The sequence below is a fragment of the Panulirus ornatus genome, chromosome 67 (genome assembly GCF_036320965.1).
Source record: "Panulirus ornatus isolate Po-2019 chromosome 67, ASM3632096v1, whole genome shotgun sequence".
NCBI lineage: Eukaryota > Metazoa > Arthropoda > Malacostraca > Decapoda > Palinuridae > Panulirus > Panulirus ornatus.
Window position 1 is genome coordinate 3,126,029 of NC_092290.1, and position 16,413 is coordinate 3,142,441.

At 35.9% G+C, this 16,413-nt stretch overlaps 2 protein-coding genes across 3 annotated transcripts; one reads left to right on the plus strand and one right to left on the minus strand.

Annotated features, from left to right (window-relative positions):
• Window positions 1-1,178: 1,178 nt before the first annotated feature.
• On the plus strand, window positions 1,179-7,407 carry mRpS2 (mitochondrial ribosomal protein S2). Of its 2 annotated transcripts, none has more exons than XM_071658916.1 (4): window positions 1,179-1,325; window positions 3,999-4,100; window positions 5,255-5,547; window positions 6,077-7,407. In XM_071658916.1, exons 1-4 carry the CDS (start codon window positions 1,286-1,288, stop codon window positions 6,434-6,436), a joined length of 795 nt encoding a protein of 264 aa, XP_071515017.1. In that variant the 5' UTR covers window positions 1,179-1,285; the 3' UTR covers window positions 6,437-7,407. The 2 variants fall into 2 exon arrangements, with proteins under 2 accessions (XP_071515017.1, XP_071515016.1); XM_071658915.1 differs by lacking the exon at window positions 1,179-1,325 and adding an exon at window positions 1,579-1,851.
• A 531-nt stretch (window positions 7,408-7,938) lies between these two features.
• On the minus strand, window positions 7,939-16,413 carry LOC139747099 (cytochrome b-c1 complex subunit 6, mitochondrial-like). Its single transcript, XM_071658918.1, has 4 exons — window positions 16,285-16,413; window positions 11,835-11,873; window positions 9,561-9,722; window positions 7,939-8,228 (listed from the first exon to the last, which is right to left on the minus strand). Exons 1-4 carry the CDS (start codon window positions 16,339-16,341, stop codon window positions 8,196-8,198), a joined length of 291 nt encoding a protein of 96 aa, XP_071515019.1. The 5' UTR covers window positions 16,342-16,413; the 3' UTR covers window positions 7,939-8,195.

Sequence of the window (16,413 nt, forward strand, 5' to 3'; positions counted from 1 at the left end):
GGTGATAGTCCGCGGGCAAGGTCGTCCACCCATTTCAGTCACTGGGTAGATATATGGCACGGTAGTTGGCCGCGGAACAAGGTCGTTCTGCCATTTAAATCTCTGGCGTGGGTGGTTGTTGGTGGGTTACACGTTAAGGTAGTGTCTCCCATGTGAATTACTGACCACATATGTAATAATATCATGGTGATGTCCGTCAGGAACCCTATCTCTCGTGTGTTACTCACTGACCAGGTATTTGGTGATACTGATGAAGTGGATGTCAGGTTTTCCTCCCAAGTTACTCACAAACCAAATATACCTCATGCTTGCAGTGGTTGTCGGGCAAGGCCTTCCTCCACGTTAAGCGCTGGCTAATTAGGCAAATTGTTAGAAGTATTAGGAAACCGTACAGCTGGACGAAGTGCGACGCTGGCTGGGGTTGCATTTTTTAGATTTTCGCAGTTTCATCACTTTGAATGCTCCCATCTTGGGTTTTTCTTAACTTATATATATATATATGATCATTAGGATTTGCCTACACCACACTTACTTTTAACTATTCTGACCTATTTTTTTATTACTGTTGTTAATGTCATACATAAACTAACCATGTTCATTATTATATTACGCTTATAACTGTTCTTTTTCTAAATTGTTAAATAATGATAAGTAATTAGTCCTACAACTTCAGCAATGTATATTCTATATAATTTTGGCATGTTATATGTAAACATTAAATGAGAAGTCTGTACGTAATTTCGAAACGCCTTGTAAAGTATTCATTATCCCCAGTTTTGGTCCTCACACATTACTTAAATTTTGGTAAAGGAATTGCAATGTCTTTTATTTTATATTACTGTTCAGTGTGTGCATTAATATTTTTCGGTGCATCTTAGTCTTCTGTTGCCTCCTGAATACTACGTAATGGCTCTTAAGGGATACGGTGATGGGAACCTCATAAAGATTAATCTATCTTGCTTACTCTCGCAGATGATAATTGAATACAAATGAATCATATTTGATTATGTGCGTTCACTGAAATAGGAAGAATTTGCGATTATTTATGTTATAGACCAATCTGTTATGTCTAATGTTTATTTGTTTACGTTGAGCTGAATGACATATGAATTCCGAGTTGCGCAGAATGTAATTTCGCATCTATTTAAACTACATCAGTACCTAAAGCATTTAAAAGATGAAAGTATGTTATATGTTTCCTATCTAAATTTTAAGATAACACGTTTACACTCATAAATCATGATTTGTTGTGTAAGTTAAGCATTAGAGTACCGAAGGGGTAAGCATGGCGACGTTGTGCAGACGAATTTTCCATCAACTTTCAGGTAATGTCAGCCGTATTAGTGTTGTAAATTGATTCAGAATGGTAACACAGAAATTTGGTATCTTGTATTTCATTGATCTATGGCTAACATGGTCAAAACCTAAGCAGTAAACTGTATTTCAAAGCTACATCGGCAACTTTAGTTTTGGGGACGAAGTGTGATTGGGTGTTGCTGTAAACAATGGATCCATTCATCAAGTATACTCTCATTCCTCGAGAAGTGATTTGGTTATTCCTCGTCAGATACTTAGATTGTTCCTCATTATCATAAATCATGAAAGTATTTTATATATTGTGTATGTTGGCTGCTTTCATTTCAACTGTGGCCGTATCAGGAACACCAATGAAGATTCATGTTGAGTTTATGGATCATTCGATACCTCTCAAGACTCAAGAAGTTGTAACAAGAACTGTGCTTACTTTATCGAAATTGTTTAGCCTTAAGATCATGGAACATCAGCCGGTCTTCCTTGTACCAAGGGAAAAAGCTGCATGTGGGGCAGTATTTTCTTATGGTGTGAATAATGGTAAATGTGCTGGACTGTCGAGTTATTATGTAGGAGACTATTGTGGTGATGTTGAAATACCTCCTGCACATCTAGAGGGCTTGAAAGTGTATGAACATGATGATATTCAACATCTTAATGAATCACTACCTGAAGGGAAAGGATTTATTGATGGAACTAATTTTTTGATTTATGTCACATCTAGATATAGTAAATTTTGTCGTCAGTCATTAGCTCATTCCTTGGTGTGTCGCACAGACACAAAGCTGGTTGGTGGAGTACAAAGTGGAAGACCGCTTGCTGGCGTTATTAATTTGTGTGAGGACGGGATCTTTAAATCAGAATCTTTTCTGAGAAAAATTGTTTCTCATGAGGTTATTCACCTTCTGGGTTTTAATTATAGAAGCATACAAGAATTCATTGACTGTGACTCTTGGGAAGACTTAGAACTCACCAAGTTAAGTACAGGATCCTCATCCGAGCCAGTTGATAATGAATGGAATGACAATGTATTTTGCTGGAAACGAAGAGATGTACTAAGGATTGTAAGGAAAAATAAAATTATACTTCAGTCAAACCTTATTGAACAAATTGCATTACATATGGAGTCATATTTAAATGAAACAGAGGACCATATGGACTCAGACGGAAATGCAACTGTCAGAGTCACTGAATGTTTTAATGCAACAAACTCTGTTGAATTTGAAAAGGATACTTATGATAATGATAATGTGACAAAAATTTTCAAGAGATTTGGTGGCATTACCCTTGCAAAATCACAAACTGGTGTGCATTGGCCAGAAGAATTATTTCGTAACACAATCTCTGTGATGGTTCCTGATAATTTAGAATCGAGAACAGTAGTTGTTGATTTATTGACATTGGCTGTGCTTGAAACATCTGGATGGTATTCTGTTAACCAGCAAATGTTGCCCTGTGTAAATTGTTACATGAATGATGCACATGAATTAGAACACTGTTTAACTGATGAAGCATTTGTGGTATTTGAAGATAATGCTCTGCAAAAAGGAGACTTTTCAGGTGGCATCATGAATAATACTAAGCTTAATAAGTCACACGTGGGTTCTTCATTATTTGACGATGTGATGAAGAAAGAAAAAACAAATACTGTTCAGGTACATTTAACAGAGAACATATCTCAGGACAAGAGCAAACCATTGTTCATTGAAAATGGTGAAAACCTGAATTCTCAAATAACATTCTTTCTCATTGCAACAAGTCAAATAATGAATATATTCTGTTACATAAGGTAAATATGCTAGATGTTTTTGTCTGTTCCCTTTCTGGTCATTAAGCTGTTAACCCATAAATTTTGCTCAAAGATAGTATTATTCGTATCATTTGTGAATGTTATTCATATTATCTTTGTTACTGGGTAGTATTATATTACTTGAGATATATTACATATGTACTTTTAGAAACGTCTGGGGTAAACCACAGAAAGGTCTGTGAGGCCTGGATGTGGATAGGGAGGTAGAGAATGGATGTGGCCTTTCTTCGTATGTTTCCTGGTGCTACTTTGCTGTCACAGGGGATGGCAATGCTGTTTCCTGTGGGGTAGGGTGACACCAGGAATGGATAAAAGCAAACAAGTATGAATATATACATGTGCATATATGTATATGTATGTGTGTTTATGTATATGTATGTATGTGCATATATGTGTGCATAAGTGTATGAGAGTGGATGGGTCTTTCTTATGTTTCCTGGCACTATCCTTGCCAATGCAGGAAATGGCAATCAAGTATAATAATGATGTATATGTACATGTGTATGTGTGTATATGTATATATGTGTATGTGAGTAGATGGGTCTTTCTTTGTCTGTTTCCTGGCGCTACCTTGCTAACACAGGAAACGGCGATCAAGTATAAGAATGATAATAAAATTGTAAAAATGTAACAGGTTTTTGTTTTATCATTACCCATTGTTATGTTTCTTTTAAGCATTTGAACTAATGCAGCTCCTTACAATTGAGTTACAGCATACTGTACATACTTCACAGTGTTATTTTTAAATCCTTAGATAATTAAAAATAGACTTCATTATTTCTTCAAGGTTAGTATCATGTTGCCTAGGAAAATTGATTTTAGCTACTGTTACCTTGTATCTAAAGATAGCCAAATAAAAAAGAAATTCATTTTACAGTGGGACTGCCCCGTGGTCTCCAGGCCCGTAATATTGTCACATCCTACAGTCCTGTCTTAACTTCCACTCAGCCATCAGAAAAACTCCCAGAATCCTCACCTGGTTAGTTTTGTTTCTTTTCTTTTTACATAGGTATTTGGTATACATCTGGCTGCTATCATGTTATGTTGGTATACATGTATTGTCACACACAGATAGCTTCAAATTCTATCCAACCTATTCAAATAATCAAGTTTTAATAGACAAGACCATTTGACTCACTTTGAAGTTTGTTTTAACGGCAGTGAGTCACAGATTACACATCAAAATTATGTCATGAGATAGTGCTTTGTTAATAGCCATATCTTACTTTAGGAGGAATGTTGGAAGGATATTAATATTCCCTATTGTTTGATAAAATTTACATCATATACAGGTATGTCAAGCAGCATATATGCTTTGTAATGTAAGTTATTTATGGTAAGGTTATTCATGACTGGTGTAAACTAAACTAACTTGACTGTGAACTATGGCATGAAGCCATACAAGCTTTTAGAGTTCAGAAATTAAATTTAGACATCCTTGAGGTATTTAACCTAATGCTTTTGAATTATGAGATCACTTCATTACAACTGAATTAACAAGGCTTTTACAAAACAAAGACCTCTTAACCATTATAGTTGCACCATACCACTTTTTAAAGTGAATAAGCAGAATAGGAAAGCTTTAACAACAGGCTACATTAAGGGCATCTGTATAATCATTGTCTTGTAAAATATTTATTGAGCTGTATAGAACTGTTAATTGTGATCTCCCCAATGTCCCAGGGAACAAGGATTTATTTCATTTATGGAACGTAATAAAATAGTGGGCATTTTTTTTTCCCTTCTGCTTGGTAATTAAGTTATTGTAGGACTTTTGTCAATAACTTTAAGTGATTTCAAGCAAATGCTTGATAATTAAGTTATTGTAGGACTTTTGTCAATAACTTTAAGTGATTCCAAGCAAAACCTCATGTAACTTATAGATACTAAGAGTTAGTGAATTTCTATACCTTTATCAGATATTGCTTCTTTTATTTTGGAAAAAGCTTGATATTTTTATTGCAAGATAATGAAATATAGGATATTTCTGTATCAGATATTGCTGATTTTAGGCTGATAAAAGCTCTTTATTAATTTACCTGCTGTGAACATCACACTGCATAAGTTGATCATAATATTTACCGTAAGGTATTGTGTAGTTATTGTGTGTATATCTCCTTATTTTCCTTGCAGATAATGACATAATTGCTGAAAGGATGAAAAATGCTCTCAAGTATCCAGATTTTTTTAAAGTGGCAGAGCTTTATACAGTAGAAGATTTGTTCAATGCCCGTGTCCATCTGGGCCACAGAATTGGATCTATAGACTCCCGGATGAATCAATTTATATTTGGATCACGACTTGGTCATTTGATCATTGACTTAGATCAAACAGCAGTTCTTCTGCGGGAAGCACTCAACTTCACAGCTCATATAGCCTTCCGTGGAGGCATTATACTATTTGTTGGTCGTTCCCCCCAACATCAGGTTCGTACTGTTGACATTTTCTTTCTCTTTATTGTGGAAATATAGTTTTGGTGTGAAGAGGGGATTAGACCACTCATGCATACATGTATCCCAAAACAGAATTTTTTTTTCTTTAATCATGGATTATCAGCAGGTCTGCTTAAATTATGCTTTATTTAGGCAGTAGTTGGAGGAGCAATAATGTTACACTCTGACATATCTCTGACCTTAATAACCATCATTTTCAGATGTGCTGCCAAGTTAAGATACAATTTAAATTCAGATTCCTTTTCCAATTTTTTTTTTTTTAATTGGAGTTTGAGCAGTCAACCAATTTCTTATTACTGTTATATTTAGTTTTCACATTTCAACCTTTTATATGTAAATACAAGATATTAGATAATAGCATGTATTAAATGATAGTACATCTAGTATTTTGTAGATATTTCAACATGTTCAAGATAATTTTAGACGCAGAAAGTTTTTCAAACGCGATATCACTTATGAGAATGTATGTGTGATCTTAACCTTTTATATATTTATCTTGCAGTTCATGATAGAGACTACAGCCAAGGAATGTGGAGAATACTCCCATGTACGTTTCTGGGAAGAAGGCACCTTCACTAACTCATTAGTTGCATTTGGGTGTGTAACAAGACTCCCAGACTTGCTTATCTTCCTTCATACCATGGACAATGTCATCAGTCAACATAAAGCTATAAAAGAAGCAGCAAAGATGCTTATTCCTACTGTAGGGATTGTGGACACAAATTGTAACCCAAATCTAATTACTTACCCAGTTCCTGGGAATGACGACTCTGTGTCATCTGTAAACTTGTTTTGCAACTTATTCAAGACAGCTATTGTAAGAGGGAAGGAGAAACGCAAAGAACTGTTAGCTTTACAATGAAAAGTTTGAGGTTAATGACTAGTGGTAATATAAAAAATCAAGTAATGCAAAAACTTGCAAACTAATACATCTATCTTCCTCATGCATATTGTTAAGTTTGCATTTATTCCATCATTGCAGAGCTAACATTGGTAATGCATCTCTCTTGACTTGGTAAAATCATGATGGTTGCTAAAATTGGCCCAGGAATAGGTAAATGGCTTACAGTTTTGGGTTGTATTTGCAAGTATAACAAAGAAAATTAAGTGCACTCTTTCTAATTCACAAGCAAAGTTAGTTGAAAGTACCTGGTTATTAAATTGCATGTTTGCTGGGAATTGGATAAATGCACAGAACATCAGCATTCTGTTTTTTATATAAGTTTCATGCCTATGTATCAGCTTTTTGCAATTAGAAAATATTACAAAGGGCTCATTTGTATATATATTCATTTCATAGCTGGGGTTGTTACAGGACACTTCATGTTTGACATCACATTGCAAGTGAAAAGGCATCTTTGTCAATCATTGGGGGTACAATTTTGTAAAGAACTCACTCCAATGGGGTCAACATTTTTCTGCTACCGGAGCCCTCAAAAAGATCCTGGGTAACACCATGACTTCTTCATTTGTTTCTGGGGTAATTACAAGTAAATGTCATAACTGATGTTAGCGGACCATGCTCGAGGTTACACCAGAGTAAAAAGTCACTTTTGACAAGGCTGTATCACTGAGTACATTCTCCAAAGGAGTTCCCATTTCCCTGCTGCTTGAGGTAATACAGCCTCTGGAAAGATATCCTGGGTGATACCAGGACTCTCAGGAATTGGTTATGGGGTAATTGTGAATCAGTGAATCTTAAAAGCTGTTTAATGTATGTATTTAGGGATTGCAGAATTTTGCTTATTAATAGCCATATAGGTTGCATTCTATGTAATGATCATTTAAAATACCTGAAAATGACATGTAAATTACTGTAAATAATTGATATTGTTTTGTGTTTTGTGAACCTCTTAAATATCACACAAATATGTATATCATTCCCTTATACTGTCTGTTGTTTGCCTTCCATCTCATTTATTTTCTATCCTTCCTTCTATCCACTTTTACCTTTGGGTTTTAGGAATTTCCCAGTAGCCTCACCTGATCACAACTTTCAGTTTTTTGAGCAAAGGGATGACATTTTTGTGAGCTTTCTAAATCTGAATCCTTTACACCATAAAACCAAACACCAAGGTAACTCCCACTCGTTAGAAACAGCCATTTGCTGCTGTTGCCATAGACATTTCCCTATCCTCTACAGAAACTTTCATAACATTTTCTATTGCTAATTATATCAAGTTTACCTTAAAATTATCCCAATACACCATTTTTGAAGATACACAGCAGTGACAATATGTATACCCAAGTTGTTACAAATTTTTCTAACAAGATAGCCTTAAATAACGTATTTCATAAAGGAGTAAACAAATTTTTTCACAGAATAAGCTAAATACAAGATATCATTGAAATACAAACAAGGCATGGAACAAGAAGTTTTATTTTATATGATCAATATAATTTAAGGACTTAACAGCCATTATTTACAAACATATACATCATATTTTCTGAGATAACGCATAACTCAAAAAACCTCTGGTCCTTAAATTCAAGTAAAGACACATTTGAACAAAGATATTTATCTTTATATACCTGTGGCAGTAATAACTAATGCACTGCAGCTTCTGCTGCCAAATGTTTTTACTCATACCTAACACTAAGAAGATACAGCAGGTCTTTATTCATTTCAGCTTTTTGAATAAGGTTTGAGCGAGCTGAAAAAGAATTATGAAAATCAATATATAAATATCAAGGGTATGGATTCTTAATTATTTATGAGATACATATGAAAAAGTATTTATGTACATGTTTAACAAATGTGGCACTAATTTTGAGTTCCTGTCTTATAAAAACTCAGACTTTTCAATTCAGCATTAAGATATCAGGATCAATTACGAAAGAGAATGTGATTATCATTTGTGCATAGCATGAGACTTTTACACATATATGAAGATACCCCTAGCTTATGCACGGCATACATTTATCAACAAATTATAAAAGGGAGGATGAACAGCTAGGTCAGCAGTGAGCATGAAGTCCTGTCAGTGACTCAATCTTATATGAGATTCAGAGAATGCATTAATTCAGAAGATAAACCTCAAGAATTAAAGTAAATTTTTGCTTAGGGGTTTAACATTAATTCACTGTCACATCATGCATTCTAAGCCCATGTGAAGCAATTGCAAGAAACTGTAATTAACTCCCTTAATGATATTTCTTTTACACCTGTAACATCCTTCAGCCACAAGCACATAAAAAGCATTCAATCTATATTTCTTTTATACCTGTAACATACTTCAGCAAAAAAGTACATAAAAAGCATTCTATCTATATCTCTGACATACATTCCCTCCAGGAACTCCCATCAAGGGGGTGGCCATGACAAGTCTCCTTTTATCCCTGTCCTTACATCCCTGCCTTGTATAAACAACTCTATGCATTCTTCCACCATTCTCTACCTCCAGTACTCTTCTACTCTATTTCCCTGAGTCAGAGGTAGTCTTCCTTTCATACCAATACCTTTAATTTTACTATTATACACTCCCCTTGCAAACTCTGTCTTGCTTTCTTTCCACATACCTAAACCACCTCACAGTATTATGCTACACTCTACTACTCCTTAATTAATTCCCTTCCATACCACATCTCATTTCTTCCTTAATTCCATCTAGTCATACCACATGCTCCTCTCAAACAGCTCATTTCCACAGCCTAGATTACAGACCTCTGTGATTGCATGTTTGTGGGCAGAATGCAAACAGTCCATGTGTAGTTCAAGCAGAAAGAAATGACAGATACCCAGATTAAAGGAGTGCAACAACCAATGAAGCACAGGCTCACTACACAGCCATCACTAACCCTTCAGATACCGGCCAGTAATATACTTTCCTGGTTGGTGCCTGCCTACCAACAAGTGCCTACCTAACTCAGAACGTCAGCTCTGACTTACACAAAATAGTGCCATGTTAATTAAAACTTCCATCCGAATGCCAACATGCCATCATCCATTAATTTATAGTAATATGCCCCAGTTACATGATACTTACACAATGGTCAACACAATGAAGGTAATCAAAGAGTTCCTCACTGCATGTTTCTTCAGTCATGCTACGAGAAGATACCCGATCATTACAAGATGATAATCTCTCGTTAAGTTCCGCACAATGGCTTGAAGCACCACAGGCTTCCTTCAATCCGTCAAGAGGATCCTGTGTGATAACATTAATAACTGCAATTTTACTAAATAATACCAGTCATAACAAGCAGGGTATATGAAAAGGATTGGGAATACCATGGAAAGGTTGGGGTGGGGTGGGGGTGACTGTGGAAGGAGGCTCTGGTTTCAATGCATTATACATAACAGTCAGAGTGAATGAGAGCAAATAAGACTAATTCTTAATCCATTCCTGGTGCTATCTTGCTACTGTGGGAAATAACAAACGTACAAACAAAGATGAGAGTAATTACTTAAGACAGTTTTCCCAACTTGAGTATAAGAATTTTGTTTACCTGATACCAACCACTCTCCAGATGAGGGTGTCTGAAATTTCAAAAACTATCAATTGCCTAAAGTTTATAAAAACAATCAGCAAGAATACTTCCCACGTATTCCCTGCGTGTCGTAGAAGGCGACTAAAAGGGGAGGGAGCGGGGGGCTGGAAATCCTCCCCTCTCAATTTTTTTTTAATTTTCCAAAAGAAGGAACAGAGAAGGGGGCCAGGTGAGGATATTCCCTCAATGGCCCAGTCCTCTGTTCTTAACGCTACCTCGCTAACGCGGGAAATGGCGAATAGTTTGAAAAAAAATTAAAAAAAGTAACAAAAGCTTAATGAGATCCTATCATTATAATATCTCACCCAGTCCAAGCTGTCTTTAAATTTCCAGGTATACTCTGTCAATCAAATCACTATCTATGAAGTTTTCAGATATAAAGTGATATTCCCCCTCCATCTGCTGCTGTGCACTGATTACAGTTTCATCTTTCAAGGCTGTAATGTTGGAATTTATGAATCCTCTCTAGCTTATACGTTTCTTTTTGTCTGGTTCATGACAATACATCATTGCAATACTCAGTCTTGCTTCTTATATAGACATAGAGCATTTCCATCATCAGTTTTCAATATGTTAGAGAGAATATTCTCCTAACACCACTAATTTTCTTGTTTATGACACAAAGCTTTAGGCATATGCTCCACTTTCCAATTCTCTTCCTAATGAGCCTTTGTAAAATGTTGCTAACATATGAAGTGTTTTAATTCATCTGTTCAAACTTTTCAACATACATCCGGTTTTCTCTAGTCCCATTTTTGTTTGTTTTAGGTCATCTATTCCCATCCTTTTGCTGATTATCTCATATGCCTAATGCCTCATATGACATCTTATTATGCTTTCTTCATTTCATTGTCTTTGTCTCACATTATACTGGAAAGCAGGCACACCCAATATATCATTAGACAATGTTCTTATAGCCACTTTGTTGAATTATAAAGTATTTTCTTTTTTCAATTTTTGCTAATCTCACTCGAAGGGTTCATGACCCTTGACTTCAGAAGAATTTTAGTATTTTCTGGTGATTTATCCCCTTCCCTGTTGGTGGTAGCAAAACCTCCAGGTCTTTGAGCATAAACACACCCTGAAACTCAATACTCAACTCTATGCAGGTACTCACATGTATCAATAACTCTTGCATCTGAACTTTACAATCTAATGATCTAAGCTTTTACTGTTAATCAGCCCTTACACATCTGTGCATTAAGAAGGGTGAATGAAGGGGGCTAAAAAACCTTCTCATGTACTATAACTTTCTAAAAGTAGGAGATGGAAGGAACCATGCAAGTATTTAACCTAAAAGGATGAGCAGCCTCTTGCTGACTCTACCTAGCTAAGGTGGAATTGGCAAGCAAGTACAAGTTTAGAAAACACAAACAAGATAATTCTTTTTAACTATTTGATTTATATGCTTTCATTCCCCCATGCTTGTCTTGATGTAGTCATTTCAGGCCCTCTTAAAACCTTCTGAGGCAACAAGATTTCAGTGTCTAAAATATCTCTTTTACGGTACCTCTCTATCCCCTTGTATTTTACATTCCATGTATGTTAAATCACCTAATTTTTTTCTGTTCCAGTCTCACTATACCCTACTGCTGAAACATCTTTCTATGCCTTTCTTGTAGTGTTTGTGTTGAATGAGTATCAAATTCTTCAGTAAATATTCTGATGTACTAAAGCTTCAGTACTTGAATTCAGAATTTGTAAGAAAAGTTTGAAGGAAATCCTGGATATGCTACACTACTACCATTTAACATAAAACATAAACTTACCACAAGGTCCTCCTCCTCCTCCTCTTCTTCCTCCTCTGCCTGTGACAGAAAAAAAATAAAAATTTTAGTAAAATTCACCATTACTTTCCTTAACCTCAAATGTCATGTGAAGTGTACATAATGACCATATAATTTTGTTTCTCAACAAACATTCAAAATATGTTAAAAATGAATTAATCAAATTAGTTGATTTCCCATTCTAAGGCAAAAACTTAAGACATGATAGCCTTCCTTAACAATAAAAAAAACTAATAATGTAATCTAAAACTTGAGCCTAAATTTAAGTTCTAACTACACAGCCAAGTTTCATAATATTTTTCATCACATGAATATGAAAGGAACATTTCCCAAAAAGAATCTGACATACAATGGTACAAAATATGAATGCTCATAGAACTTTAAGTACTCTACTGTACTATTAAACATGTCTAGGCTTTTCAGCTCACATCCCAAACCAATTTAAGTATCAAACAAAAGTAAAAAGGTGTCATCGGTCCATGAAACAAACATTATATCTACCCATACTCCTTTTCCATTTATATAAATGTAAATATCATGAAGCAAGTATCACAGGTACAGAGCTTCTTTTTTCATTTATGAAACAGGACAAAAAGTTGAGCTGAAATTCTAAAATTCTTTGGAAAACACAGCACTGGAAAGGACAAGTGCAATTAACTTAGCTCAAACACACATTTCATTACAATATGATACATGTTGATTTGGAGCATTATTTTTTCTTACAATGATAAGTACTAGAGAGAGAGAGAGAGAGAATGACAAAGCTCAAGAAAAAGGTGGGGTTGATTTATGTAAAAATATCTATGAGGGCGAGGAGTGGAGTGAATTGGAGCGATGTGGTGTGCCGGGGATGACGTGCTGTCAGTGGATTGAATTGAATCAGGGCATGTGAAGCGTCTGGGGTAAACCATGAAAAGCTGTGTAGGTATGTATATTTGCGTGTGTGGACGTATGTATATACATGTGTATGGGGGTGGGTTGGGCCATTTCTTTCGTCTGTTTCCTTGCGCTACCTCGCAAACGCGGGAGACAGCGAGAAAAAAAAAAAAAAAAAAAAAAAAAAAAATATGACCCGTGCAAGGAATAGAGTGAATTGGAACGATGTGGTATACCAGGGTCAACGTGCTGCAATGGATTGAACCAGGGCATGTGAAGTGTCTGGGGTAAACCATGGAAAGTTTTGTGGGGCCTGGATGTGGAAAGGGTGCTGTGGTTTTGGTGCATTATACATGACAGCTAGAGACTGAGTGTGAACGAATGTGACCTTTGTTGTGGTTTCCTAGCGTTACCTCGTGCACATGAGGGAGGAGGGGGTTTTCATTTCATGTGTGGCGGGGTGGCGATGGGAATGAATAAGGCAGACAATATGAATCATGTACATGTGTATATATGTATATGTCTGTGCGTGTATATATATGTATACATTCAGATGTAGAGGTACGTATATGTGTGTGTGTGGACATGTATGTAGATACATGTGTATGTGGGTGGGTTGGGCCATTTTTTCGTCTGTTTCCTTGCGCTACCTTGCTAACGCGGGAGACAGTGACAAAGTATAATAAATAAAATAAAATAAATTTATGACGTGTAGAATACTTACACTACTGAAACAGAATGTGTGTTCAAATCTTTAACAATTCAAAAAAGCCCAGATCTGGGTCTAAAGGTGTATTTTTAGGATAGAGGCACAAGCTTACTTCCCGAGAAAAAAAAAAAAAAAAAAAAATAGGTAAAAATGAACATAGTATGTTACCAGAAAGTGTGAGTATTAAAATGTTTACAAATATTTACTGCAGTGATCAACAAGTCTGCTTTATAATAGTAATGGTACGAGATATACTATCTGGTCTATGTAATACTGCAGAACATTTATGATCATAAACATCAGCCTGATAATTTTTTATTGTAAACCTTTACACAATATCAGGAGTATGCACCTCAGGAACTGCGATGGTGAGGTTGCTACAAGATACATGAATTGATATATATATATATATATACATGATAATATTACAGAGCAATAATCTACAAGCAAAAGTATGAAAAAACACAAGAAAAAAAGCATCACAAATTCTAATTGTCCTCATATTTCCAAAAATTCCCTTGTCTTCACAGCCCTCCCAACTATCACATTTATCATCATAAGATGAAAATAATGCTCCAAATTTTCTCTTAGTGTATGCAATGTATCAACACCTTTTCATTTGACAGAACAGGGAAATGGTATGGTTGATCTAAACTAAAAAGAGATCTTTAACTCAGATTCACTTCAAAATTGAAGTATACAGGGTACACAGTTTCAGGGTCATGTCAACAGCCAAGAATCTGTAAACTTCGCAGACAATACACAGGAAGGTGGTCCCACTGCCCAGCCTCTGGGCAAGCAGTCATTCCAGAAATGCAGTCCTCATCATTACATCAAAGTAATTTTTATCATAAATCTTGGCTGCTTGCGAAAGTTAAGAGAGGTTCTTATGGGTTTTACAGATTCATTATGGCAGGATAAAAAAAATAATGATCCTAAAATAAAAAAGTGAAGAGGAAGCCTATATCGTTCCAAAAATTCACTAATGAGTGTCATTTTCAAATCATATGTAAATGTTGTGGAAATCCTAGCCTGAAATTTCACCTCACATGACATACAGACATCAAACAGCCTTACTCAATATATCACCCACTATGTTAAGTTTGTGAATGATGTATGCACAAAATCTGTACCATTATACAAAAACGGTGGCACAGTTTTTGTGAACTTAAAGATAACATTTCCCAATCATACCTGGAAAAATGTGCTTCAGTTTACTGCAAAAACATAGTGAATGAAAGTACAACACAATAACAGAAATAAGAATAATTATTATTTCTCCAGTGTTTTTGTTACATGAGACACCATGGATAACTGAATGCCCCAATCACAGCCATCGCATTAATGCTCTCTCTCTCTCTCTCTCTTCTGTATATACACGTGTATGTGGGTGGGTTGGGCCATTCTTTCGTCTGTTTCCTTGCGCTACCTCGCTAATGCAGGAGACAGCGTCAAAGTATAACAATATATATGTGTGTATGTATATATATATATATATATATATATATATATATATATATATATATATATATATATATATATATCTCTCTCCAAGACTAAGCCTGCAAACAGGACTCAATTCTATGTGGACGTGACCCTAGACAGCTTGCGAATGCATCACAGTCAGCAACACTATCTGCTATACCACAGAGGTCCTTAATGCTAGTGCAGTGTTTGCAGAATACAACAGTTGCAGAACATAATCTGAGGCATCATATTCTACTGAATAATAAATAATGCAAGGAAATTTATATACTTTAGGAGAAAAATGTATGATTAATTACGGTAAAGTACACGTAGGTTATACTCTTGTAAAATCATCAACAGACCTTATAAAAACCTCAATAATTGAAATGATAATACAATACATTTGTCTCCAGTTGAGGATTGCGCAGTCATCCAGTGTCATTTCTCTGTTGATATCTTGGTGCTATGCCGGCAGAGTACTATTTACGTGTTCCCAGTGGCCCGTGCATGTGAGAAAGTAATGCTAACCACAGTGAGGATGCATCTTTGGCATAAGAAGTGATAACTGTTTCGAATGAACATTTGTAATTGTTGGAGGGCTGGGCAGTGTCCAGAATACATACATGAAAGTACCTCTTACATGATCAGGAAGTGTACTTTCTGAGGTACGCAGACATTTCAACCCATACTGACAGTTGTTCCCTATAATTCACAAGCGCTTTGGTTCAAAGAGACATTGTTCCCTACCTTGGGTCTGATTACGTTAGGGAAGATCTGGTTTACAGGTGTCTGTTGCAGTGAAGTGTATGACTGAGGGGAGATAGTTCACTGGGGTCTGTCACATCCCAACTGTGAGAACGTGTTTCTATATCACATATTAACATATATGATTACTTCTGACTTTCGTCTGTAGATCATATTAATGTCCACTACAGGGTAAGTAGTATCATAATATTGAAAATACAAAGTATTGGTGCAAAGTTGACATATCTACTAGACAGCAGCAAAACCAATCCTTAGCCATTTCACATCAATAAAAGCACTGAACAATTAATATACTGCAATATTTCCAGTGTCAACAAACAGAAAAATGACAAAATGCGAGCAGGAACTCAGGACTCAGCATACTGAAGCACTGCGATCAATAAATCCTAATCCTCGACATATAATGGTCTATTGTATCCTAAAATCGTCCTTAAAAATCTATATTGGGCATAGGAGACAGAAATCAGCTGGCTCATCACAATGATGCAATCCCAGACTGGCACCTGGAACCGGTAGCCATTCGTGTACCCAATCCCTCACCAAGAGCTGATTTGCTACTTTTACCACCTATTCCCGACTAAGATCATAAATAACTTATGGTACTTTATTACTAACCTCTTCCTCCTCCTCCTCGGGGTCGTCGTTGTAGACAGCAACGTCGTCTAAGGCCATATTGATAAGAATATAGTCGCCTCACCTACGGCAAGATTCTCTCTTCTCCCGATATGTGGGACACAAAGGTAT